The sequence below is a fragment of the Chrysemys picta genome, chromosome 10 (assembly GCF_011386835.1).
Source record: "Chrysemys picta bellii isolate R12L10 chromosome 10, ASM1138683v2, whole genome shotgun sequence".
Classification (NCBI taxonomy): Eukaryota; Metazoa; Chordata; order Testudines; family Emydidae; genus Chrysemys; species Chrysemys picta.
The window spans coordinates 23,437,783-23,465,228 of NC_088800.1; the positions used below are offsets into that span (position 1 = coordinate 23,437,783).

At 44.6% G+C, this 27,446-nt stretch overlaps 2 protein-coding genes across 5 annotated transcripts in view; both read right to left on the bottom strand.

Annotated features, from left to right (window-relative positions):
* ATOSA (atos homolog A) overlaps positions 1–26,901 on the bottom strand; it is a 95,526-nt gene extending 68,625 nt beyond the window's left edge. For 2 of the 4 annotated variants that reach the window (XR_010591013.1, XR_010591012.1), the window contains exon 1: positions 26,755–26,901. Coding sequence is in view for 2 of the 4 variants with exons in the window: in XM_065559451.1 (XP_065415523.1) it covers positions 26,755–26,845 (91 nt within the window). In the remaining 2 variants the exon portion in view is untranslated. Of the gene's footprint in view, positions 1–15,644; positions 15,763–26,754 lie in introns of those variants that run through there. The other 2 variants (XM_065559451.1, XM_024108980.3) reach the window with 2 other exon arrangements.
* On the bottom strand, positions 12,581–14,849 carry LOC135973924 (uncharacterized). Its single transcript, XM_065559455.1, has 2 exons — positions 14,145–14,849; positions 12,581–13,150 (listed from the first exon to the last, which is right to left on the bottom strand). The coding sequence occupies exons 1-2, from the start codon at positions 14,719–14,721 to the stop codon at positions 12,675–12,677; spliced, it is 1,053 nt and encodes a 350-aa protein (XP_065415527.1). The 5' UTR covers positions 14,722–14,849; the 3' UTR covers positions 12,581–12,674.
* Positions 26,902–27,446: the final 545 nt, after the last annotated feature.

Below are 27,446 nucleotides of genomic sequence, written 5' to 3' on the forward strand. Positions count from 1 at the left end.
CCCCACACCAGAGCCCGCACCCCCTCTCGCATCCCACTCTGAACTCCTCATTTCTGGCCCCACCCTGGAGCCTGCACCCCCTGCCAGAACCAGGGCTGGCAATAGGTGTTTTGCCGCCCCAAGCAAAAAAACAAAAATAAAAAAAACCCTCTGAAGCAAAAAAAAAAAAAAAAGATAAAAAACTCTCCAAAAGCACAACTGCCAAAGCAAAAAAACCCAAAACAAACAAACAAAAAAAGGTGTCCGGAATACCGCCCCTGAAACTGTGCCCCCCAAGCACGTGCTTGATTTGCTGGTGCCTAGAGCCGGTCCTGGCCAGAGCCCTCACCCTCCTCCCACACACCAACCCAATAAAAATGAGCGAGTGAGGGTGGGGAGAGCGAGTGACAGAGGGAGGGGTGATGGTGTGAGTGGGGGCAAGGCCTCAGAGAAGGGGGGGGAAAGAGGGGTCTCAGAGGAGATGGGGCAAGGGTGTTTGTTTTTGGCAAGTAGAAAGTTGGTAACCTTATTTGTCTGCATAGAATGTCAGGGTTGGAAGGAACCTCAGGAGGTCATCTAGTCCAACCCCCTGTTCAAAGCAGGACCAAACCCCAGACAGATTTTTGCCCCGATCCCTAAATGGCCCCCTCAAGGATTGAACTCACAACCCTGGGTTTAGCAGGCCAATGCTCAAACCACTGAGCTATCCCTCCCCCAATGGTGCACAATGCGTGGGTGTAAATTCTAACGTGCACCAATGTGTTGCGCATGAACTGACCTGTTTAGATCCTATGGCATATGCTAAAAGTTCCCTACTGCACATTAACATAGTGCACGTGCACTAAGGAACTTTTAGTGCACATCAGCAGGGTCTACACAGGCCATAGTGTGCAACATGTTGGTGTGAGTTGCCCCACCATGTAGACAAATCCATAGCTGTTGTGTTTGCATTTTCTTTTTGAGGCAGTGGGCCTTTTACACTGGGATGCTCGATTGAAACTGGATTTTCTGTTCTAGAGTCAATATAATCTCAATAGTAACACAGAAAAAAATCCTACACAAGCCATTAATTATCAAGCAGCAATTCCATTCTGACTCAGTTTTAAGCCTAGTGACTTTCAGTATCAGGGAACACCGTTCCCTTGGTAGCCACCTTACCCAGTTCATGCATTTACTTTGAATTTGTCATAATGGGTCTGATCCTATCAAACTCAATGGCAAAATTCTCAGTGACTTCAGTAGCACAACATACAGGCCAATGAAAGGAAGGTAGTTCAAAGAGAAGAAGCCTTTCAAGTTTTTGAATGAGAGAGTAGATGACATGGTGGGTGCAAATAAGTTTCACTACTTAATGATATGTCTTATATATTGTCCGAACAGAAGCTGGAGGAGTCTATTTCCCCAAAGCAACAACAAATAAGATGCCCCCACCACCTGTAAAGATAACTTGGAAATTAGAGGGAAAGAACTGTTCACCATCTACGTCACCCTGCCCTTCAGCTCTATTTGCTTTCCAGCAGGTATCTCCAAAAGCTTCACATCAGACACTCAGCCATTCCTGTGATAAGGGCTGGATCCCACAAGGATCTGAGTGCCTTCAGCTCCCATTAATTTTTAGCGAGATTTGAGGGCACCTTCCAGAAGATGTTCAGAATTTGACAAGACTGGGCCCTGTATTTTTTGACAGATAGCCTGAAGACATCTCCCAGTAATTTACAAATTCAGATTAGTCCAAATTTTGCACCAAATTTATTCTCGGTGAAAATCCAGGTAACAGGGCTCCAGGCTCATCCAGTGCAGCTTTAGGTTCCTCTGCTAGCTCAGTTTACCTTTCATGTCACATCAATCAGATCACCACAGTGATTTTCACTGTGTTTTCACAGTACCACTCCCCTTCTGGGCCTGGTTTACTACCATACACAATTATACTCAAAAACATACAGCTCTCTTCCCCAGGCTCAATTAGTCCTTTCAGTTTATAATAGGCTTCAGCATGCATAGCCCTGCCTCAATCCTTTGCGGCCATCCTAGCTGGGGGCTTCTTTTCCATCCAAGACTTGTCCCTCAACAACCTTCTGCAGGTTTGTATGCCAGGCCTTCTGCCTGGAAGAACTTGAAACTTCCCCCTCCTCCCTGCTGTTTTTCTCTCTTCCATACAGGTGCCAGAACATTCTCAGTGTGACCTCAGGCTACACTTATATTCCCCAGAAGGTCTGGTTCTTAGTCATATGATCCCATCATGTGACTCCCCCCTCCCTTGCTCTGAGGTAAAGTTAGTCTCAGGTGAAGCTGAACTGAGGACCCTCTCTCAAAGGGCCAGTTCACCCTGTGACACTCAATTGAAATTATGGAGTTTTACCAAAAATGAAATTGACTCAGTGCTGTGCTCAGCGTACTTCTCAATTACTGTTGCTACACTGCTGAGCATAGTGGGAATTATAGCCATAACTTTCTACATAATCTATAGACAAAAAAAGGATAATTCCCTTCTGGAGAAAAATGATAGCCTTGGTAGAGCTACAATCCTGCCCAAGCTAAATTCATACCATTACTCTTATGAGGGCAGATTTACAAGAGAATAGGGCAGGAAAGTAGTACATACTTAAATACAAGGCAATATTTAAAGTAGCCACATGCTTGGTTTACAAGATAACTTGCATACCATTTACCAAAGGAGTCAATAGGTCTGGGTTTATTAGGTGAATACCAGAGATATTGCACAACTGTCACAGCCTCGTTTTAGTTGTGCAGTTGTTAGCTGAAGCCTATCTAGTGCCCTTTACTATTAAGTTTTTGATAAAAAACAATTTAATGTAGAATCTATAAAACAAAAAACATGTAGTCTAGGAGACAACAATGAAGTCACTTCCTGAAAATCCACTTGGTTGACAATGTTCATTGCTGTGCTTTCAATATCGCATAGATATTAATTGTTGCTAGGAAAGAGTGATGGTGCTAGATACGAACACTTTTTGTGTGTTCCTACCCTGTCTTCTTTTTGTTTGAAATAAACCTCAAAACCTCCCTGTAATATGTGCTATTTTTCCCCACACTGCTGGCACTAAGGAAAAAATACTGTTTGCTATGAAATCACATGTGACTATAAATATTTAGGAAGAAATTAATTTAAAATATCATTAATTTATCATCCAAATACTTTGCCTGGAGTTAAAATGGAACATATTAATAGCTATACTAAGCATTGCTGGTGATAGGTAAATTACGGGTAATGTTTCCCCCCCACTAATTTTACCAAAATAGAGATATGGCTGATTATTGAACATTATTTGTTTGCATGATCAATGAGGAAAATGTTGGTGTGTGATATACACTAGACAGATCAGGCTTCTGGGTTTTATAAACAATGTAATGCATAATTCAAAGCTAAACTATAAGATTTTTTGAGCATTTTAAACATGTTTTCATCCCTGTATAAACTGTGTGAGGCTTTCACTAATCGTTTCAATACATTTTTTAATATATTTAAATCATTTTAAACCATCCTGGATCCTGATTAGGCAAATATTGTGGAAGTCATAGCCCAAAATTCTTTAACAGGTAAGGTGTCAAAATTGGTTGACAGCCAGGGAAACTTTGAAAACTGCAGGGCTTCTTGTGGAGAACTTTTAACACAAGATCTCTCAGGTTACTGTCCACACAAAATAGTATAGAATAAGTACTGTCCCTCTGCCTGGAATGGAATGACACAAAAATGGGCCTCACCATATGGCCTATATGTACAAATCTTTGTTTGTTATCACATGAAAATCAGATTTAAATGGCACTGCAAATGTATGTGACCTCAGCTCATAGTCATCCCATGTCTAGTTCCAGAGCCAATGGTTCTGGAGGCGGTTAGGGGAAGGGGCGCTTCCCTATGAGGGATTGCACAACCCCCAGCCATTTGGACTGATGTTTCAACAGTAAAATCTGGAGATTACCCAGATACAAATTTTACTGGACCCAGAGATGTTTTTATAGATACCATACCCTGAAATTCCACTAATGAACTACATCTCTACCCCCATATATAACGCTGTCCTCGGGAGCCAAAAAAAACTTACCCCGTTATAGGTGAAACCATGTTATATCGAACTTGCTTTGATCCACTGGAGTGCGTAGCCCCGCCCCCCCCCCAAGCGCTGCTTTACTGCGTTATAGCCGAATTCGTGTTATATCAGGGTAGAGGTGTAGTTTCAGGACTCATATGACAACACCATCTGTGCTGGAGGATATACTCTGTCTCACTTCACCCATTGTAACAGTGGATTAGCAGAATCTTGTATATCATAGTTTTAGACAAATTTGGGGGCCAGTTCCACATTCCTCATGCATGCAATATTCCACTGGTGATTATGTACCTCCAGTTACATTACCACACTGGTAAACCCTATGACAGGGGTCGGTAACGTTTGGCACGCGGCTCGCCAGGGTAAGCACCCTGGCAGGCCCGGCCAGTTTATTTACCTGCTGACGCGGCAGGTTCGGCCGATCGCGGCCCCCACTGGCTGCGGTTCGCCGTCCCGGGCCAATGGGGGCGGCGGGAAGCCGTGGCCAACGCATCCCTTGCCCGCGCCGCTTCTCACCACCCCCATTGGCCCGGACGATGAACCGCAGCCAGTGGGGACCGCGATCGGCCGAACCTGCCGCATCAGCAAGTAAATAAACTGGCTGGGCCCGCTAGGGTGCTTACCCTGGAGAGCCGCGTGCCGAACGTTGCCGACCCCTGCCCTATGACATCTCAACCAAACCTATTAATATGGCAAACTTTTCAGAAGTTTCATCCCCTGGAGGATGAAAGGACAATAGCAACTAAAGCAAAAATGGGTATTAAAGTACTGAGAGGCCTGCCTCTAATTTGTTATTAAAAGTACATCCAGGTTAAAAACAGCAAGGGGAAAAAAATCCCTATATATGTTCACCAAGTCACTTTGTAAACAAAAGAAATCTTTATTTAATTATGGTACATATTTTTTAAACAAGCAAAGCAATTAGAATGGTGTATTGGAGTCTTTGCTTCTCTCCCATTTGGCTCCTTTTGAAATTTCCTTTTGGTTGAATTTTTTCTCCTTTAAGTTGTTTAACTGAGTATTTTTCCCTGAAGAAAAAACAAAAGCTATTTATCCTCCTCAGATACTTATGGCCTGATTCTCCTTTTGCTTATATCAGTGCAAATCAAGAGTAATTACACTGGGGTCCAGGGCCGGCTCCAGGGTTTTTGCTACCCCAAGTGGCAAAAAAAAAAAAAAAGCCGCGATTGCGATCTGCAACGGCAATTCGGTGGAAGGTCCTTCGCTCCAAGTGGGAGTGAGGGACTGTCCGCCGAATTGCTGCCGAATAGCCGGACATGCCGCCCCTCTCCAGAGTGGCCGCCCCAAGCACCTGCTTGGCAAGCTGGTGCCTGGAGCCGGCCCTGCTGGGGTCTATGGAGTTATACCAGTGTAAACTGATGTCAGTAAGAGGAAGATCTGTCCCTTTGTTTATTGATTATTATTATTATTTTTTTTTTTAAAGATGACACTGAAAGTATTTGTTTCCCATCTCAATTGGAACATAAAATAAATGCTCAGATCCTGGAATCTGATCTGTGTGGCATTTGCCCACATGGGTCAGGCTGCAGGAACAGGGCCATGATCCCAAACAAACAATCACAATAAGACAGCCTACCTCACTTGTTTCCTTGATCCCATTTTAAGAAAGAGGGAGTGTTTTCCTGCTGTATGTTTGCTGTCACTGAAACAGCTTTTTCCAGTATCTGGAGCCAATAATGAACTGTTATCAACTGTCTGCAATAAAATGGTGGCAATAAATAACACATGGTGGGTTTAAAGTAACCCCTGTGCTTTATTTAACCCAGTCATGTCCCTGTACAAATATAGTGCTGTCAGACCATTTTCGCCTGACCCTTGAAAGAGGCTTTAAAAGGATTTTATATTTAAAAAAAAACCACAAACAAACTCAAATGAATACAGTGCTTAGGAAAGTTTCAGGATTGGGAGCCAGGTAGCAGCAATGTAAGTTTTCTCACACTAACCTGCCAGTGAGCTGAAGGGACCATCCACCTCTATGTCCATCTAATCCCTCATCTCTGCTCATCCTACCAGCAAAGGTACCAGATGAGGTGACGACTGTTTGTGGTCCACTAGAGATTGTGCCAAGAACACAAAATGTGAGACATTTTTGACACTGCTGATTTGGGTTGCATTTAGACTGGCAGTGTATAAGCAAAATCTTTCAGAAAACAGATTATGTTCCTGGCCCTTGCCCCTGTTTGATGCTCCAGTGGTGTACAGGGGCCAAAATTGTGCTGTACAGAGTCTAAAGAGAATTCTTCTGCTAAAGGCACAGCACAGAGCCTCCCACAAACGGTTCTATGCTGGCCTTTTCACGAGCCCTAGGACCAAGAGTGCTGAGGCAGAAGGAAAAATTCTGGTAGTGCACACTCCTAGAAATTCTGGGCTGTTCCAAATTGTCTCAGGTAGCTGCTATCAGTTACAGCACCTGGGACTGCTCTCATTTATGCCACAAGTCATTTTGACCTCTCCCCCCCGCCTACCCCGAGCAGCCCAGAATCTTGAAGATGCAGAGGTGGCTTAAGTCACCTTCCGACTACTTCCTCCTTGGCTGTGCCTTCCACGTTGTACCAGCAGGAGCGATAACACAGAGTTTCAATCCATATAGCACAGGGGTCGGCAACATTCGGCATGCGGCTCGCCAGGGTAAGCACCCTGGTGGGCCGGGCCAGTTTATTTACCTGCTGACGCGGCAGGTTCGGCCGATTGCGGCCCCCACTGGCCACGGTTCGCCATCCCGGGCCAATGGGGGTGGCGGGAAGCCACGGCCAGCACATCCCTCGCCCGCACCGCTTCTCGCCGCCCCCATTGGCCCGGACGGCGAACCGCAGCCAGTGGGGGCCACGATCGGTCGAACCTGCCGCGTCAGCAGGTAAATAAACTGGCCCGGCCTGCCAGGGTGCTTGCCCTGGCGAGCCGCATGCCAAACATTGCCAACCCTTGATATAGCATTACGAACTCCTTGAACAGCCTTCTCCTTCCCCATGCTGCATTTATAAAGCTGTCAGTGGGGCCTTATCTATACTGGGGACCAGGTGCGGAGCCTGGGGCAGAAGTGATGAATCTGTCACATCCAGGACCGACCCTTCACTTCTGGGACCAACTGCGCCCGGTGCTGGCCAATTGCACCGGCGGCCCAGGGGGCCCCCCAAAGCTCAGGCCCAGAGTGGTCACCCCGATTCGACGTACCCTAGGGTTGGCTCTGCTGGGGACTTCCCTAACTACAGCCATCAGTGGCCAGTCACTAACATAGTTGCACCTGGGCAAACATCTAGTGTAGGCAAGGAAAGCTCTAGTGGAACAGCTTATTCCAGATTCAAGCCAAGGTGAGCTCCACCAGTGCATATGACAGGTCTCTCACACCACATCAAACATTTTACTTTCTTGTCTTTTTAGATGGTAAACTTTGGGGGGCAGGGCCTATCTCTTACCATGTATTTATACAGTGGGGCCCTGCTCCTGGTTGAGGCCTCCCACGTCTATGAATATGATTAGGATTTACAGACTATATGTGGCAGCAATACCAAGTGGTTATATAACACCAGCTCAATAACGCTGACATGGTATTAGCTTGGATTAAGCTGCCAGTTGTGCAAACTAGATTTACCTTTTATAATTGACTCCACCCCATTATTCAGGCAATTTTTATCCAAAATTTGAAATGAAATTAGCAAATGAAATTGGAAGTGAAGTTAGAGCTCTTCCCCCAGCCCTAACCAGATACCAAGGTCACCACAACTTTTAACTCAACCAATCCTAATTTCAGATGCTCATTTCTCAGGAAACTCAATCTAAAATTTGTGTAGTTAAACATCTGAGCTTGCACAGAATGCAGGGAACAAGTTATAGGATGTGCCTATGACAAAATTCTAGTCCAAGATTTCCCTGTGAAACAAATTATATCTAACAAAAGATATGTTCTGGCCTGACACAGGGAAGACTTTTTCCTGTTGTTTAATTAAGAGAGGAAGGTCTAGAAACTGAACAGAGATCATGAGGGAAAAAGAAGAACATACATGGGAAATATGGAGGGAACTTGCCAACAATGGGCAGGAAAGTAAAAGTGACAGTCATTTATAGATGGTGATACCACCTCTGGCCCCTCAGACTCTACTCTTCTCCGTGGTTGTTAGGCATTTCCTGTCCATCATTAGGAGCATGGCCCCTACAGAGATACACCATATGGGAGAAGACAAGACACCCGCCCCCTTAGTTCTGTGCTTTTGTGATTGAAAAGCCAAAGTGGGGTGGGCTCCAGACTCTCTTTCTGCACTGCCTCTTCTTAGAGGCAAAAGGTGGTTTCACCTCTCCAGTATGGTCTGTGTGAAATTCCCAAACAAGATTACAAAACTACTCAGGCTGTGGTAAAACAAGATCTATTTAGACAGAGAATGTCAAAATAAAAACAAAAATGGATTGTATATCACATCTAGGAACCCTCTGCCAACCATACATCGCAGAAGCACTGTGAGATCTGGCTACAACCTCATTGCAGCCAATATAGGGGTAGGGTAGAATCTAATTAGGCTGGTTCTATGCCCTCTGGACTGCCAATATTCCCAGATGGGGAGATGCAGCCAGAGTCCACCCCCTTTACATTGCCAGAGTGAGTGCTAAGATATGGTGTTGAATGGAAACCAAGGAGAAGATATTTGCCAGATTTGGGACACTGACTTTTTCCTTTGTACATATGAAGAAATGTATTTACCTACTAAACTCTTTCATTAGTTATTATTATTATTATTATTATTTGCATTTCAAGCTCTAAGTAGTATTGGGACCCCAATGTTAGGCACCGTACATACATAGAATAGAAGATGGTCTCTGCCCCCAAAACCTTACAGTCTAAAGACACAGACAAAACTGATGTAGACGAACAACAAAAAAAGAATTGTCCAAATTTCCATAATTAACAATGAATTTTCGTTTTTCAAACCCTCACCAGGTTTGTTAAAACTTAACAAAACTGTGTTAACTGTCTTCATGATAAAAAAAAAAAAACAGCAAAACTCATAATATGAATCAGACATTGGATTTAACAACATCAAAGAAGTTAGATATGACTCTTGCTGTTTACGCTGAAGTAGTTTAAGCATGACTTGTCCCGTAAAGACAAGAAAATAATGTGTCAAATAAATAAATCCGGGAACATTGTGTATAGAAATATAGGCAGGGAGGGAAAGGACAGGAAATGATGATTCATAACATGTTCCAGTAAAGAGTTTAATATCTTCATAGTAATTTGTTTTCCCCTCCGTCATAATGTAATTTGAAGTAATACCTTTTCAATAATTTTTGATAATCAGAAAGGGCAGTAGGCAGTCTGGAGTCATTGTCCTTAGATACAAATCAGGAAAATGTGTGAAAATATCAAAAATCTCATTCAGTTGTAGGAGGGTTACTTGTATTAATGCCAGCAGGCATAGGAGCTTAGAAAAGAGCAGAATGGATATTGCTCAATGCACTATTCTGAAAAACATTCAACATGTGTATATAGTAAATTGGAATTAGAGGGTTCTTCTAAATTATAATCTTGATTTCCCAAAAATAAACACAATCCTAATGTTTCCTATCAACTTGCAGTCCTCATTCCAGCAACATTCCTGTTGACTTCACTGGACTTTGACTTGCTCTGAGACTGGTTCCAGCATCTTTTAAAGGAGGCAAGTTTAATTTGAAATAAGAGTACGGAGTAATTTGCTTTAAAAAAAAAAAAAAAAAAAAAAAAAAAAGCACAGTTTTGTTGCTTGTGAAATGCCAGGAAAGTTGAAAAATTAATAGCAAGGCTACAAAAAGATTTGGAAATGAAGGAAGCTTATTGCTTCAGAAACAGCCCTTTTCCTGTTACCATGCAATGGCTGTACATGTGTGTTTTGGCACTAATAGTATTTTTTTTTTTATTAAAGTAAGGATTTTCCCATCCTTTCAAACTTAGATTGTCTGTCTGAATGTATATGCCGAATATGTGGAGCATAAACATTCTAAACAGTCTTTTTTGTTTGCAGTGTTATTGTAGCCATGTTGGTCCCAGTATGTTAGAGAGACAAGGTGGGTGAGGTAATATCTTTTATTGGACCAACTTCTGTTTGTTGGAGAGACAAGCTTTCACACTACATAGAGCTCTTCTTCAGGTCTGGGGAAGGTACTCCTAGCCTCACAATTAAACATAAGGTGGAACAGATTGTTTAGCATAAGTTAACACTTATTCTAAGGCCTTGTCTACACTACGAGAGTAGTTCGATTTTACTTGCATCGAATTTTTGTAATCGATATTGCAAAGTCGAACGTGTGTGTCCACACTAAGGACAGTAATTCGACTTTGTGCGTCCACACTAACGGTGATAGCGTCGACATTCGAAGCGGTGCACTGTGGTCAGCTATCCCACAGTTCCCGCAGTCCCCTCTGCCCATTGGAATTCTGGGTGTAGCCGGCAATGCCTTCTGGGTAACAAAATGAGTCGAGGGTGCTTTTGGGAAACTGTCGTCATCCGTCCATCACTCCCGCCCTCCCTCCCTGAAAGCGCCGGCGGGAAAACAGTTCGCGCGCTTTTCCAGTCATTGACAGCGCGGACGCCACTGTACTCCGAGCATGGAGCCCGCTGCGACCATCGCTGCAGTTGTGGCCGCTCTCAACGTCTCGCAGCTTATCATAAAGGTTTCCCTGAGGCAGATGCAGAAAAGTCAGGCAAGGAGGCTACGGCACCGCGGTGATGTCCTGAAGTCTGAGAGTAGCACAGACCTGTCAGAAAGCAGGCGACCCAGCGCCGAGGACATCACAGTGGCAATGGGTCATGTTGATGCCGTGGAACGGCGATTCTGGGCACGGGAGACAAGCACTGAGTGGTGGGACCGCATAGTGCTGCAGGTCTGGGATGAATCCCAGTGGCTGCGAAACTTTCGCATGCGGAAGGGAACTTTCCTGGAACTTTGTGAGTTGCTGTCCCCTGCCCTGAAGCGCAGTGACACCCGGTTGCGAGCTGCACTGAGTGTACAGAAGCGAGTGGCCATAGCCCTGTGGAAGCTTGCAACGCCAGACAGCTACCGGTCAGTCGCGAACCAGTTTGGGGTGGGCAAATCTACCGTGGGGGTTGTTGTGATGCAAGTAGCGAAGGCAATCGTTGATGTACTGCTGCCAAAGGTAGTGACCCTGGGAAACGTGGAGGCGATCATAGATGGCTTCGCAGCGATGGGATTCCCAAACTGCGGTGGGGCCATAGATGGAACTCACATCCCTATCCTGGCACCGGACCACCAGGCCACCCAGTACATTAACCGAAAGGGATACTTTTCCATGGTGCTGCAAGCACTGGTAGACCACAGGGGACGTTTTACCAACATCTACGTGGGATGGCCGGGCAAGGTTCATGACGCTCGTGTTTTCAGGAACTCTGGTCTGTTTAGACGGCTGCAACAAGGTATTTACTTCCCGGACCACAAAATAACTGTTGGGGATGTGGAGATGCCTATAGTCATCCTCGGGGACCCAGCCTACCCGCTAATGCCCTGGCTCATGAAGCCCTATACTGGCGCCCTGGACACTGAAAAAGAACTCTTCAACTACCGGCTGAGCAAGTGCAGAATGGTGGTGGAGTGTGCTTTTGGCCGTCTCAAGGGGAGATGGAGAAGCTTACTGACTCGCTGTGATCTCAGCGAAACCAATATCCCCATTGTTATAGCAGCTTGCTGTGTGCTCCACAATCTCTGTGAGAGCAAGGGGGAGACCTTTATGGCGGGGTGGGAGGTTGAGGAAAATAGCCTGGCTGGTGATTACTCACAGCCAGACAGCCGGGCGATTAGAAGAGACCAGCGGGAAGCGCTGTGCATCCGGGAGGCTTTGAAAGCAAAGTTCCTGAGTGAGCAGGGTAACCTGTGATTTTATAGTTTGTGTACTGAGAAGCTAAACCTGCCCCCGTTTCTTTACCCAGGTAATGTTGACTATCCTATCCAGTTACATACCCCCTTCACCCCCCCTCCAACACACGTGTCGAAATAAAAATAGTTCTACTTTGTTAAAGCACACCGTTTTCTTTAATACTGTTTTAGCGGGAATTTTTTAAAACTGGGACGCAGACTGTGGTGCGGGGCGGGTCTAGTGTTGTGATGCGAATGCAGCTTCTAAACTCAAGGATTGACAGGCTCCGCTGCGGTGGGATGCTTGTTTCAACGGAGCCTGTCACCCCTCCTGATCGGGACTGTGTGTATGGGAGGTCTATTTGACTTTGTGGCAGGGGGAGGACGGTTACAGATCCCATGCTGTGTGGCTCTGTGATCCTGTCTAAGGACCGGCGCTTAAGATCTGTAACTGCCCTCCCCCGCCACAAAGTCACAGAGCAACCCACCCCCCCCAACATTACATCAAAACAACCTCCCAGACTAACCGGGGCAACTAGTCACTGCATCACTGCACTGTGTATGTGCCCTGCTGCTGTGCCTGCCCCCGACTATGTACCCTGCCAAAGGAGACTGTCCTGTCCAATTTCCAACCCCCTTTCCCCTCCTCCTCCAAAAGAACATGATTGAAACAGTAGTTAACAGAAACGAATTTTTTATTATCAACTACACATGGCATTGGGAGGTGAAACTTGGACGTGGGCTTGTGTCAGGCGGGAAGGAAAGAACTTTTCAAATTTTGGGAAATGAGAGCCTTCTGCTACTAGAGCTCTCTGCAGGGGTGGAGTGAGAGTTAGCAGGGACTCTGCCGCCTCTCCTTCTTTGCACTTTGGGTGAGGTGGGTATGGGACTTGGTGGCGGGGGAGGGCGGTTAGAGATGGACTGCAGCGGGGCTCTGTCCTCCTGCCTCCGTTCCTGCAGAACATCCACAAGGCGCCGGAGCGTGTCCGTTTGCTCCCTCAGTAGTCCAAGCAGCGTTTGAGTCGCCTGCTGGTCTTCCTGCCGCCACCTCTCCTCCCGATCCATGTTGGCTTGGTGCATTCGGGTCAAGTTCTCCCGCCACTGGGTCTGCTGTGCTGCCTGGGCTTGGGAAGAGGCCATAAGCTCAGAGAACATGTCCTCCCGTGTCCTCTTCTTCCTACGCCTAATCCGCGCTAGCCTCTGGGAGTGTGATTCCAGGCTAGGTTGTGAGACAGTCGCAGACGGGGCTGTGGAAATGGGAAAAAGGGAGTGAATTCCTCTGAAAGATAAATGTAGTTGTGAACAAAGAACATAGTCTTTCTCTGTGAACAAGACCATGCACAGCACCTTTCACATGCGCACTCAGCACAAGGTCGAATTCTCGGCCTTCGCATTCTGTGCCTGGGGTCTTGAACAGCACATTTGAGAAGCGAGGCAGCACAACGGAATTTCTGTTGCAGGCAGACATGGTAAGCCGTACACTTGTGGCAGTTTAAAACTTTTATATTACCACTGGCCTCATTTCACATTTAAATCAATGTCAGTCCCTGCTGCCAGCAATCCGGCAAGCGGGAACTCTGCCCCTGTCCCACCCCCTCGCGGCTGTCCCCGGGAATGATCCCTTTCGGCTGCCCCTCTCCCGCCTCCACCGCGTGGCTGCAAACCAGCGGTGACAGTTCTGTAAAGGAACGGGAAAGCAGTCCCAACACTAACATTCCCCTACCTAATTAAAAGCAGGTCACCATGGCCGACATCACCCTGATGAGGATCTCCGAGAGCGACAAAGAGAGAATGCTCCGGGAAAGCCTCCAAAGACCAGGGCCGTATGCCGCCCTGCTGTGCAGAGCAATGATCCCCGAGTACCTGATAATCTCGTGGCGCGGCAACGTGTCGTACTTCGGAGGACCCAATAAGGCCGCTCTCCCCAAGAACCTCATGCAACGGCTTTCAAGTTACCTCCAGGAGAGCTTCATCGAGATGTCCCAGGAGGATTACTGCTCTATCCCCGCACATATAGACCGCATTTTACTGTAGCTGCAGTAGCAGGGAATACACAGTAGAGCGGCTTGTGCAGGACAATCACTGAAAACCGGACATTGCTAGATTTCTTTTCAAAACTTGCACTGCCCCTTACTAAACCGTTAAGCGCCTAGGGCACACTAATCATGAACAACCCATTCTTTTAATTGTTAATATTCCTGTTTTGTTAAAAATAAATGTTTAGATGTTTACAACACTTACTGGCTGATCCTTCACCAGATTCTGTGTCCGGGGTAATGGCTGGGGACGCTTCGTAGGGGATCTCTGTAAGGGTGATGAAGAGATCCTGGCTGTCGGGGAAATCAGCGTTGTGAGAGCTGCCAACTGCCTCGCCCTCCTCATCTCCTTCCTCATCTTCCCCGTCCCCTAACATGTCTGAGGAACCGGCCGTGGACAGTATCCCATCCTCAGAGTCCACGGTCACTGGTGGGGTAGTGGTGGCGGCAGCACCGAGGATGGAATGCAGTGCCTCGTAGAAACGGGATGTCTGGGGATGGGATCCGGAGCGTCCGTTTGCCTCTTTGGTCTTCTGGTAGCCTTGTCTCAGCTCCTTGATTTTCACGCGGCACTGCGTTGCATCCCGGCTGTATCCTCTCTCTGCCATGTCTTTAGAGATCTTCTCGTAGATCTTTGCATTCCTTCTTTTGGATCGCAGCTCGGAAAGCACGGACTCATCGCCCCACACAGCGATGAGATCCAAGACTTCACGATCAGTCCATGCTGGGGCTCTCTTTCTATTCACAGACTGCATGGCCATCACTGCTGGAGAGCTCTGCATCGTTGCCAGTGCTGCTGTGCTCGCCACGATGTCCAGACAGGAAATGAGATTCAAACTGGCCAGACAGGAAAAGGAATTCAAATTCAAATTTTCCCGGGGCTTTTCCTGTGTGGCTGGTCAGAGCATCCGAGCTCGCACTGCTGTCCAGAGCGTCAACAGAGTGGTGCACTGTGGGATAGCTCCCGGAGCTATTAGCGTCGATTTCCATCCACACCTAGCCTAATTCGACATGGCCATGTCGAATTTAGCGCTACTCCCCTCGTCGGGGAGGAGTACAGAAGTCGAATTAAAGAGACCTCTATGTCGAACTAAATAGCATCGCAGTGTGGACGGGTGCAGGGTTAATTCGATTTAACGGCGCTAACTTCGACATAAACGCCTAGTGTAGACCAGGCCTAAGTGACCATTAGAGATGAAGTGGTCCATTAATACCTCTGCAGTCACAGGACAAAAAGGGGGATTACTGGGTTACAGATTGTTGTAATAAATCATAATCATAAATCTAGTGTCTAGATTAAGACCATGATTTTTACTGTCTAGCAAAGTTATGAATTAAACTACTTATGCTAAACAATCTGTTCCACCTTGTATTTAGCTGTGACACTCTTAGTACCTTTCCCAGATCTGAAGAAGAGCTCTGTGTGGTGAGAGAGACAAGCTTTCACACTAACAGAAGTTGGTCCAATAAAAAAAAGGATTACCTCACCCATCTGGTCTGTTTTATTTTGTATAAATCAATTGCTCTTGCTATCATATTGAGATGCATCACCAATAGGACAATATACAAAGCCAAATGTAGTCTTTCCACACAGAATAATAACACAAATATTAATACTTTGCACTTCTCTGTAGCATTTTGTTACTCCCTTTCAAATGGCAAGTTCCTGAAACCCTTTTCCATGCATGTCTCCCAGACCACCTACTTTTTCTCTCATGGCCTCCCATCCTGGAAACTTTTTGCCATTATTCCAGAATCCTTTCAGTAAAAGAAAATCAAAGCACTTCACATCTGGCTTGCTCCTTCCAGCACGCGGGGAATTCTTTAGGATCCTTTTACTTCAACTCTTATGGGCCCATCCTTTTCATTTATTGCTGGCATCCATTTCTTTTCTCCATTGTCACTGTACAGTTCTTTATGTCTTCAGTACAGAAGTCTTGAACTAATTTGGTTCTTGAACTAATCCTCATCTTTAGAACTGGAGCTGGTTGGGAATTTTCCATTGGAATGTTTTTCCAACAGAAAAATCAGTTTTCCCAAAAATCATGAGGGAAAAATCTCAGTTTTGTCAGAAGTCTTCAATTTTCCAAAGGCAAAAATCAAAATGAAATATTTCGAGTCCATTTGACCCAAATCAGAATATTTCATTTTAGTGAACTGAACCAAAAACTTTAGTTTTGAATCAGTTCAGTAAAACATTAAACTGGATTTCCATATGAGTGAACTGCCTTATGGAAGTTGTAGTTCAGACCCTTACTGTCATCTATGGGCTGAGCTCGTCAGAGGACTATATTTCCCATAATGTATCATGCAGAGCTTGGCCAGAGGTAAATCTGCATTTCATCATGGATGTCACACGATTGGGCACATCATGGGAGCTGTAGTCTGGCCAGAGAGCTTGTCTCATAAGTGAGAATGGGAGCATCAGGCCCCCAGAACTACAAGTCCCATGAGGCAATAGTTTTGGCAATGCCAAAATGTTTCATTTTGATTGAAAATGTCCAGATAAAGCCTTCCAACATTTAACTGAATTTTTTCAGAATTTCCATTATACAAAACAGCATTGAAATTTCAACTTTTCCCCCCTGATTGGGAACAAAAACAAATGTTGAAATTTTCCTCAGCTATATTTAAAACGAATCACAGTTCTAATCTAACATGGGCTTCCTACCACAGCTCACACTCAGCTGTCATGTCCAGAAGCCTACTCTTTTTTGCCTCTCTTCCAGCTTGTTTCCAACTCTCTGCTTGGCTCCCCTCCCTTCTCTAGTCATTCATGTTTCCTTCTCCTCTTCCTCCAAATTTGGCTGCCTAAGGTGCCACAAAAATACACTGAATATATCCTTTTATCTTCAGTGCTAGGACCATCCCCCTTTTCAGAGGCTCATAATGCTTAGTATCGAGATCCACTGGTAACTCCTAGTGGAGTGGAATACCACACCCACCCCAAGTCCAAATGGCCTGATGTCTGTCCTCCAAAACTGCTACAAGTCTTAGAGTAGAATTAAATGCAAGTATCAGTTATGCTCCTTACTCAAAGGAATAAGTTTTCTCTGCTTTGCAAAACAGTGCCTAAAAATTATATATGTGTTGGGAACAGGGGCTGGCTGCATTTTAACTACCCGTAATTAAATTATTGTAGATTAATTTTTTATTTAACTTTCTGATTAAAAGAAAAATCTGGAGGGTTAATCAAGGTCCATTGTAGATCTAAGGGATTTCAATAAACTTATGAAACTAGAATGTTCAGAATGAGTTGTTCAAGATCTATTTTTGCTCATTAGAACAGCAGTTTTCCTGTGCATTCTAGATCTTGCTGATGAAAATATTCACTATTATTGTTGTTGCCTCTTTGGCCCAAATAATTTGCCAAAATTTAGGGCCTCAAGGTTTTTCCCACTAGGCTGAGAAAATGATGATACAAGTTAGGTATATTCACTGTGTAATCTTGATTATTTAAAAAAATATAAATACAGAGTTCGGTTTTTCTATTGTGTTCATGGAAACAACAGCCAGTAGTTTTCTTGGTCATAAATTCCCAAGTGTGCCTCTCCAATGTGTTCTGTGCCCAAGAAGCTCTGTCTCTGCTTCCTCTCAGGGTTATACTCAAAACTCCTTCCTCTAGCTTTCTGCATCCAACTCACACTGCTTACAGCTGTATCCAAGCTCCTGCAGTTTGCAACCAGGGAAACCTTTGTTAATTTACCTGTGTTAGCTCTGGCCTGCCATGTAGCCTGTTGCCAAGGGTAGTCACTACCACTGTCCACAGCTGGTTTTACTAAATGAAAAGGTTTAATTTCCTCCCTCTCTTGGACCAGAAAAGAGAGTGACTGATATCTTGCTAAAGCCAATGGAAGTATGTGATTGTCTTTAGATCTATTACCCATCTGCTGGCAGCAATTACCAACTTTCAGTATAACATTAGTATTACAGTCATCTTACAGTAGTCCTTAGAGACCGCTACCAAATCAGGGCTCTGTTGTGCTGAGCACATACAGGACAGTCTCTGTCCCAGTGAGCTTACAGTCTAGAAGAGATACACCACCACTTCCTGTAACATGTAGGTATCCTTTGGAGGCGCCTACCCAAAACAAAGACCCTGCTTACCTTGCAAGATATGACGAGAACACAGCAAAAGGTGCAGGCTAGCTACCACAACTTTTGACCAGACCTAGACTCCAAAATGAATATTGATGGTGAAAAAAGGGAGACAGATGTTAAATGTATGAAGGACACTGCAAGGGCAAAATTGGAAGCACATTTCCTTGGAGTGCTGATGTTGATTACTGGATGGAAATTATGGATTCCTCCCTAAGCATTACACATATTGTCATCCTCCTTTTCCTAGTTTCCATGTCGATGACACTATTATTATGTGTTTGCATCTTCCTTTGGTTACACATATCTTCTTGTGATTTACAGTTTGCATGATGAGGCATAAGAGAAATACATGATTGATAAATAAAAAGAGCAATCTCCAAGCACAGACACACCTCTAAACTCAAATGCTTTTAAGAGCTGAGTTGTATAACTCTTCTGGGGGTTTTAATCTGTTTTTAGTTCCCTGGCTCACAACCATAAACTTCCCTGGCTCCCTGCCATAAACTTCTGACGGATTTAGGTTTAAACAGACTTTTCAGATTAGGGGAATATTTTGAATATAAACACCTAATTTTTGACAGTGTTGTTTTTGTCAGTGCTGGGGTGACAACTAGTGAGGAATAATTGAATCTTGCCTCAATGTTTTACAAGATCCTACTGTCAGATGAAAATGGCATTGAAGCAGCTAAGGACATTCCAAAGCCCAATTCCTTTCTGCCTTGGAAACTAACTGTATGCACCAAAGCTGGCTAAAGGCTTAGCCTGGGGTAAAATCTGAGCCCTGTGCCTGTTTTTAAACCGTCTGTAGGCCTGTGGCCTCTCTTTTCTTGTGCACCAGGGGTCTGACCCCACAGTCCATTGAGGTCATTGATTTCATTGGACATTGGACTCTTTTCATTGATTTCAATGGACATTGGATCAGGCCCCAAGTGAACTCCCTCTCCTGTAATATCCTTGAACCTTGCTGCTTTTTTTTCTAGCTGGCATCTCTGATCCCACCTCCAGTGTTATTGGAACCTTCTGTTTTGAATAGGAACATGCAAAATAAGATTTCCCTGTGCCTATGTAAGGAGTGCAGAGTGAGGTCCAGTACTGGCATGCAAGGAGGAAAGACGGTTGCTTGTCCTGACTGTATAATGGAACATTCTGAGCCTTTTTATCCTTCTTCCTGTGGGCTTTCACCAGGGTAGTTCCTATCCTGAGCAGATTTCTTATCTTGTTTATTCACTTTGGGACTCCAGTGATCTGGAGCAGTTGTGTAACTGGAGAAATCAGTCCTGTCTGTAATTCAAAACCACCTTTCCAAAGTACATAATCTTCCTAGGACAAGAGTTTAAATCTCACAAAGCCAGCAGAGACTTAATTTACTTTAGGCCTAGGCTCACTCTCTGGGGGAGGAGTCCAGTGGCACGGGCACCTTAAAGACTAACAGATTTATTTGGGCATAAGCTTTTGTGGGTAAAAAACCCACTTAGCTTATGTGCAAATAAATCTGTTAGTCTTTAAGGTGCCACCGGACTCCTTATTGTTTTTGTGGATACAGACTAACATGGCTACCCCCTGATACTTGACTCGCTGGGGGAGGATTCTTAGGTGATTGAGGGTGTTGTGACCCATGAGAGAATTTAATGAGCCACAGAAATTTGAAGTGGGGAACTACAATCTGCCTTCACTGCATGTGATTATTAATTAAGGGAACAAATTCAGTGCACTACTGAAGCTATCAAACTGTACAATGAAGCTGCTTGTACGCACAATACAGTCTAAGGACCAGGACAGCTGCTTGTGCAAAGAAGATCTACTGTTAAACTGATGGGGCTTAGAATTGACAATGACTAACTTATTAGACTAAGATTTTAATTTTCTCATGTTTTGAATTGGTCAGCATCCCATAAACAACTGAAGACTTGAGGGAGCAGAAATGGTCTCACCCCTAGCAACTCTCAAGATATTTTCCACTTTAAACATCCATTTCCTAACTTCACTGCATGAAAAATGCTGGGTTCCCAAAATGCATATTTATAGTGAATGATTATTTGTTACTGTAGAACTCACAATCCTTTCAAGAATTTTCCTAATTTCTTTAAAGCCTAAAAAAATATTTAAACAAGTACATAAACAGATAAATGGGATCTCTCATTGGCTGATCTAAGTTAACGGCAGCTCATCTTCATGATAACGAGTGTAATTTTGCACTTTGTGTACTTTTTATGTTTGTCAATGAAACTTGATCTGGCAGAACTGTCTTATTTTGCTTGAAGATATGTTGTGCCTGCCCTCTGCTGGCAAAACTACATATTGCAGTGGCACTGGAGCTTCCAAGTTTGGTTTTCATGGAGCTCTATTTCTAAATGCTTTCAAGCTTCAAAAACAGGAAATGTTCATTACTTTCCAGTGTGAACCACAGAGCTCATTTTCTATTTTCAGTAACTGCTAAGAATATGAGCAATTTTCTCCAATCCTCATTAATCCACTAGACTACACAATCCTTGTTTATTATAAACAGTAAAGAAATGTATGGTACAGTGATTAAATTAGCTACAGGAGGTCTCTGCCATTGTTTCCTGAATGAAACAAATATTTTTAGAAGGAAATACAATTTTTAATAGGGCTACAGAGTTCCAACAAGTGTCTTCCTTATTCATAATATTATTTCTTTGTATTTCTGTAGCGCTAGGAGCCCTAGACATGGGCCAAGACCCCATTGTGTTAGGTGCACAAACAGAATAAAAAGATGGTCCCTATAGATATGAAAAATATCAAGAACTTTAAACTTAGGTTCCTGTGCTTTGTTCAAACAGGAAAGCTGTTGAATTTTCCTACATTTTCATAATGCATTTCTGCATAGGTGGAGCACACCTTTAAATGATTTTTACATGTGAAGTTAGAGGGCCAGGTCTTGGTCCAAATGAAGCGTATGACTAAACTCGTCCACTTCAATGGGCCCTGGATTTGGCGCAGAGGGTGAGGGTTAAGATAAGGGGAGCTATGGACAGAGGCATGGGAGTTCTCTTTCTATCCCTAGCTTGGGGGAGCAGCACTTCCTTCCCCACATCTCCCCCTTGACTAGTGGGGAGTGCACCCACTCCTGTTCCAATCTACTTTAACCGCTGCCAGAGAGATTAAGGACTGTAAAAGAATAAAGTTGGGAGACAGAATGGCTCAGGTAATCAGACTGGGAAGTTTTTGCTTCAAGATCAGGCCTTGTCTACGTTAGAAAGGGTTTGTTGCTACAGCTGTACTGGCAACTCTCTGGAGAGGCAGTTTATACCAGCTTAAATCAGTTCCCTAAGCAGAGTAAGCTCTACTGGCCAAAGGACTTTTTTGCTGGTATAGCTGTGTCTACATTAGGCTTTTTCTGGCATAGCTATGTTGGTCAAGGATTAGGGGACAGGAAGAAATCACATCCCCAACCAATATAGCTATGCCAGCAAAACTTTTATGTGTAGACCAGGTGTCATATAGCTCAGGTCAGTTGTTCCCATGTGCTGCCTGTTTGGTGGTCTGTGAAGTGGGCTAATGGTGTTGCTTGCTAGGGAAGGTAACCTCCCTCCTCCATGGTCAGAACTAATACTAATTAGCACCCTATTTGCAATCTGAGCAGAAAGATCAAGGTATGAATGAGTGGGGGGCTCTCACACCTAGATGTGACCCTTTAAGAATGTGGCTGAAGTTATGACTTCATTGAAGAGTTAGCCTGAGTGATCTGTCTCCCAGGTTAGCCTAGCCCAGGTGGGAATATCCTCATTGCAAGGCCATATCAGCATTACTGTGTCCTCACTGCGTATGTCTATACTGCAGCTGGGAGGTGTGATTCCCGGCCCATGTACAGAGATTCACACTTACTCTGCTCAAGCTAGCGCTCTAAATATAGCAGTGTGGATGTGATGTGATGTAGCCTCAGCCGCAAAATGGGTGGGTTCCAGTCTGAGTTAAAGCAAAGCCCGGGCTCAGGCTCCAATCCCTAGCCAGGTAAGCTACCTCGGGTAAAGTACCTTCAAATCTGGGGGAAAGGTTTGGGTGTGTGGATGGCAGGGGGGTTGGGCTAAAACGAGGGTAAGAGCCCTAGCTAATGCTTTCACCACTCAGCTCACAGAGAGCCGAGAAGCTACAGTAAAGACAATGGCAAGGTAGTATCAGGAAACTGCATTGTCACTGCCCATGGTGTTCCTGTTCTATGGAGATAGGGCCTTTATCTCCTGTCCTTTCAGTTTGACACCTTCCATAGCACTATATTCATCGTAATATTAAATAAATCAAGTTTGGCTTCTTGGTATTGCCAGAGCAATATCCCAGATGCTACAGGATGTTCATTTCTGTAGAAATAAGATTGGGAATGCTCCTTTTCTAAGCTGGTGTGAGTCACTACTTGACTTGTGTTAGCCATTCCATAGGTGGTGTGTGCACTGAGGAAAGTTAACCCTGGGTGGAATATGGGGGTAGTAGAAGGTGGATCAGAATGGAGAGACAAAAAACCCACAACCTTCTTCTGTCCCCACTACAACTTCCCAGGTCCCCTGCACTCTGATCCTAAGTGTCACTCTTAGTTCTTTCTAGCCACTTCCTCTATGCTCCCCTTATTCTATGTCCCCTCTATACTCCAGGGGGCTCCTGCCCCAACAATGTGTGTCTTTCCCCGCTCTCTATTTCTCTTTCTAGTGACTACTCCAAAGCTCCCCATTCTGAGAAGCCCCGCTCCAGCTCCTGCCTGGTTTCTGCCTCTCCACCTTGTTTCCTAGCGCCCACTCCATGCATCCAGCCTCTGACTCCAGCTGGCAGCCAGAGTCAGGTGGTCAGTTTATATTTCTAACAAATTGCCCTTTGCACATATTATTAAGAGCAGAGGCTGGGCTTGTGCTAACACACTTTGCAATGTGTAACTGACTCGGGGGGAGCTGGAACAATTTGAATAGTTGGGAGGGAGGGGGGGAGGGAAGGGGGCTGATAGCCATTGAACCAAACTGTAACTCCTGTATATGATGGAAACCATTTCAAGCCCAGGGGTGAGGCCCTCCTAGTGCCAGCACCGATGAACTGACTTATCTTATGCACTCCGGGTGGTACATTTCAAAGAAAGCAGGCAGCTTATTCTCCTGGCTGCCTCAAAGCAGAGACCTGGATTGTGGCATAGAGCCATGTCCCACACTGGGGATGTGCAGAGGCACATCACTTCAGTAGGTCTGGGGGCCACAATGCCTCCCAAAGATTCAGGAACCTTAAGAGAGGGTGCAGCCTCCACATCCCCTCTGGCTGGCCAGCTTTCCTGGATGACGTGGAGGAAAGTGGGGCCATAGCCTTTCCCCTACCTCTCCTTGCTTCTCCACCCTTAGCTGCACTTCACTAGCATACAGTCATGTTCATTAACTTGAGTTAATTGTTAATCAATTACCTCAAGTTACAACACAGCCAAAAGCTCTAATCTAAACAGAATCCAAGTGTTTATCATTTGGACATAACCGGTGCCTTATTCCAACTGCTCTCCTTCACAATCCGATCAAGCTACAAGCAACACATCGGGCCCAGCTTCTTTAGAAGACGAGTAGTTTAGATTGATCGGTCTTAATTTGACTGTGAGAGTTTCGGTGCAGGAGAATGTGTAAGATTTTCCATCAGCTGCCGAAGCAGTGTGCACGTATTCAGATATGGAATTTCTATAACTCTTCAATCAGTCACATAGGAAAAGCTGCCATTTTAAATCAAAACCCTAAGGGTGGACAAAATCCTAGCATAGGGAAATACAAGCTTTATTGCAATGGATATTGACTATAACTCATTAAGATGTTAAGATATTGACATTCCGCTTGAGGAGAGAAATGTCTGATAGTGACTGTGCATAACTGTGTTAAACAGAATACTGTGTTAAACACATCATAATGAAAGGTTTCAGAGTAGCAGCCGTGTTAGTCTGTATCCGCAAAAAGAAGAACAGGAGGACTTGTGGCACCTTAGAGACTAACAAATTTATTAGAGCATAAGCTTTCGTGGACTACAGCCCACTTCTTCGGATGCATATAGAATGGAACATATATTGAGGAGATATATATACACACATACAGAGAGCATAAACAGGTGGGAGTTGTCTTACCACCTCTGAGAGGCCAATTAATTAAGAGAAAAAAAACTTTTGAAGTGATAATCAAGCTAGCCTAGTACAGACAGACAGTTAGATAACGGGGCGTTTTGGCTGCAAACAGATGTGTCTCTCTCTCTCTCTCTCTCTCAGCTATTTATACAACCCTCATTACTGTACTTTCTGAGTGCATCACAGTCTTTAATCATTAATAACATCATAATGAGTTACAAATAATGTCTGTGGTCTAACGATGTGATTAAAGCAGCATCCTTTGATGTATGTCACTGACTTGATTAAACACCATGCCAAGACTGAACCTTCATGTATTGTCGGGGACCATCAGGTAACCTGAGTAAATCACTGAGTAAATCACTAACCTCATCCCTGCGTCACTGGGGATATTCACACTAAATACATTCATTCCTTAGAACAGGATCATTCTGGGCTAGGGGTTTGGTGGTTCTGACCACAGGGAGTTAAGTTAATTATTTCTGATTAAATCACTGTGCTTGTTGAATGTTTGGAAAAATTCTTACAAGCCCTTTCTCATCCAAATCACCCTCACCCATGCAAGCAGTCTTGCTGAAGTCAATGGGACTACTTGCATGAATAAGGCCTACTCATGTGGTGAAGGTTTTGCAGGATCAGGCCTCAATCAAACAGCATTGCTGTGTGCTAATAGTCAGCATGGGTCACTTGTATCATCATTTTGTTTCTATGTAAGCACTGCAGTGATTCTTCTGGGATGAAATTACTCTAAGTATAAATCAGAATCACTCTTCTAAGATCATCTCAAATGAGCATTAGCAACAAAAACAACACTGACAAGTAAGCCCTGCATTTAGCTCAGTGAAATTGTCTTTTTCTGACCGGAGTGCCATCTTATATAAAATAATTTTTCCTGTATACATATAATTACAGCCTATATTACAGATCCATGGGTATGATTTTGCAATCCTGACCCGGCCAGTGACTATCTCTAAATGATGACAAGGGGCGTTTTGGCTGCAAACAGATGTGTCTCTCTCTCTCTCTCTCTCTCAGCTATTTATACAACCCTCATTACTGTACTTTCTGAGTGCATCACAGTCTTTAATCATTAATGCATTTATCTTCACAATGCCCCTGGGAGATAGGGAAGTGCTATTATCCCCACCTGAACTGAGGTGCCGAGAGACTAAGTAATTTGCCCAAGGTCACAAAGGAAGTCTGTGACAGAGCAGAGACTAAAACCTAGGTCTTCCAAATCCCAGTCTAGCACCCTAACCACTGGACTATCCTTCCTTTCCCGCTAGACTAGCCTTCCTCCCTCAGGCATAGGTTCTTATTTGTTACCAATCATTGGTTCAGCAAGCCCGGCAGCTTGCTATGATACTACTGGCAGAGGGACTGATGGGGTACAATCATGTTCTCTTTAAAGAAATGAGAACATGAACAAGTGAACTCTGGGAGACTATCCCGAAGTGGGGTGTGGTAGGGCCTGGATCTGTGCAGCTGAAGGAAAACAGCACAAGAGAACAAGTTTAAGCAGAAAACCCTCTCTGAGTTGCCAGGTCAATTTGATCAAGGTTCTTGTGTCAAATAAAAATACCCCCATTTCCCACTCACTGGCCACATTCCTTTTACGTGGCTTAATTTCTTCAACTGCAGAAGGAATCCAGGAACATCTACATATGCAAAATACTATAACTAGCTTAGCTCTTCTGCCTCTGGAGCATCCTGCCCTGGGTTCTAGATGTTATTGCTTTGTGTTGCAGTAGTCCCTAGCAGCATCAGTCACAGACCAGGTGCTAGGCCCTCACAAACACATAGTCCTAAAGAAATTACAATTAAGTATCAACACGCCTTTCTCTCTCCTGAATGGAATGAAAAGAACCCTCCTTACTGGGCTTGGTTTCACCCAGATGAAAGGAATCAGGAGAGCCTCTCTGAGATCTGCTGGTGGTTCCAACTCAGTCAAAGCCCAAAACACACTGGGAGCTTCCCTTTGGGGCACCTCGTGGCTGGGATGCATCACAGCTGTGGGGTGGAACCAAGATATCCATAGACCCCTTTGTAGGCGGTAAAAATACAAAGGAATGTAGTGGAGTGAAGGAAGGAGGATCAGAGAAGCAATGTTCCTCTCCCTGGCTTGTGTAAGCAGCTCTCCCCCTCCTCCTTGCTCCCCTCTTTTTCAATCTACTTTAAGTACTGCTCACTGGAAAGGTTTTGCGAAGCTTTGTTTAGAGTATTTCCTTTTATTCATGGTGATAAAAGCAGTTGTTCCCCCCTAGAGCGCTATAATAATTTAACAAAGCAAATGCCTTCCAGCTGCCCTTGCTTAAATTTAATTTGCATATGCTCTATGTTCAAGCTGTGAGCTCATCTGGGATTCTGCGACATGCTGAATCTCTCTCCTCCCCCAGAAGGATGAATTTATTTTAGAAATATGAAATCCACCAGCTTCCCCATCCCTCTGCCAAATTTATCTGGGTCAAGGGGGTATTTTAGGACCCACTTCGGTGTGCCTTAAAATCTACTCAAGATACAAAGCCCTCCCTGGAGGACTGGACCCTATTTGGGAAATGAATTTGTAGAGGAAGGAATTAAAGCATACAGCCCAGTAAGATTTGAAGGAAATCCACAAAATTCAGATTCTCACCTGCATCCAGTCTTCCCAAAGGGTCAGCTCTCATGCTGTGATTTGGGTTCAAGCCCAGAAAATACCTGTTGCATAAACTTGCTGACAGCATCACAGCCTTCTGTCAGCTGGGGGATACTAGTGTTACTGAAGAATCTCTCTGGTCTAGTAGACACTGGTTTTGTGGAGGGGGTGAACTCAAACTACATTAGACATACCACTCCTTGAATATTGAGAGTATCTCTGAATGGCTCACACCAGCCACCTTCCCAGCTGGGGGAGTTTGCTGTTTGATCCATGATGATTAGCCACACTGTTGTCAGGAGTTCTCCATCTGGGCTCAAAGGTATTTAGGGGTCTAACTCCCATTGAAAGACAGGTAAATACCTTTGTGGAGCTAGGCCCTAGTCACTACTCAAGATAGCCCCTTAAAGGAGTGTCCACATTTGGAGAAGCAATTAACTTAGACACCCTCCCGCTGTGGAGCTAGTGGGGGGAGGATACTGGGAGTAACAATCTCCCTCAGCCTCATTGCATATTATTATGTCTAGAAGGAGGACAGAAAAGAAGAGAATAATTACCACACTGTAAAAAAATAAAACCACAGCAACCAGAACATCAAAGATGCCACCTAATTTGGACAAATAATGTTTCCTATAGGAAGCACTGTAAGCATCCTTGGTACTAATACGAAACAGTAAGAAACAGCATCA

Excerpts from the sequence above, each read along its gene's own strand:
- LOC135973924 (XM_065559455.1), bottom strand. The coding sequence starts at position 14,721 with ATGCAGAGCTCTCCAGCAGTGATGGCCATGCAGTCTGTGAATAGAAAG. Across the intron at positions 13,151-14,144 it reads ATCTGGTGAAGGATCAGCCA|CCCCGTCTGCGACTGTCTCA; the intron begins GTAAGTGTTGTA and ends CCATTTCCACAG.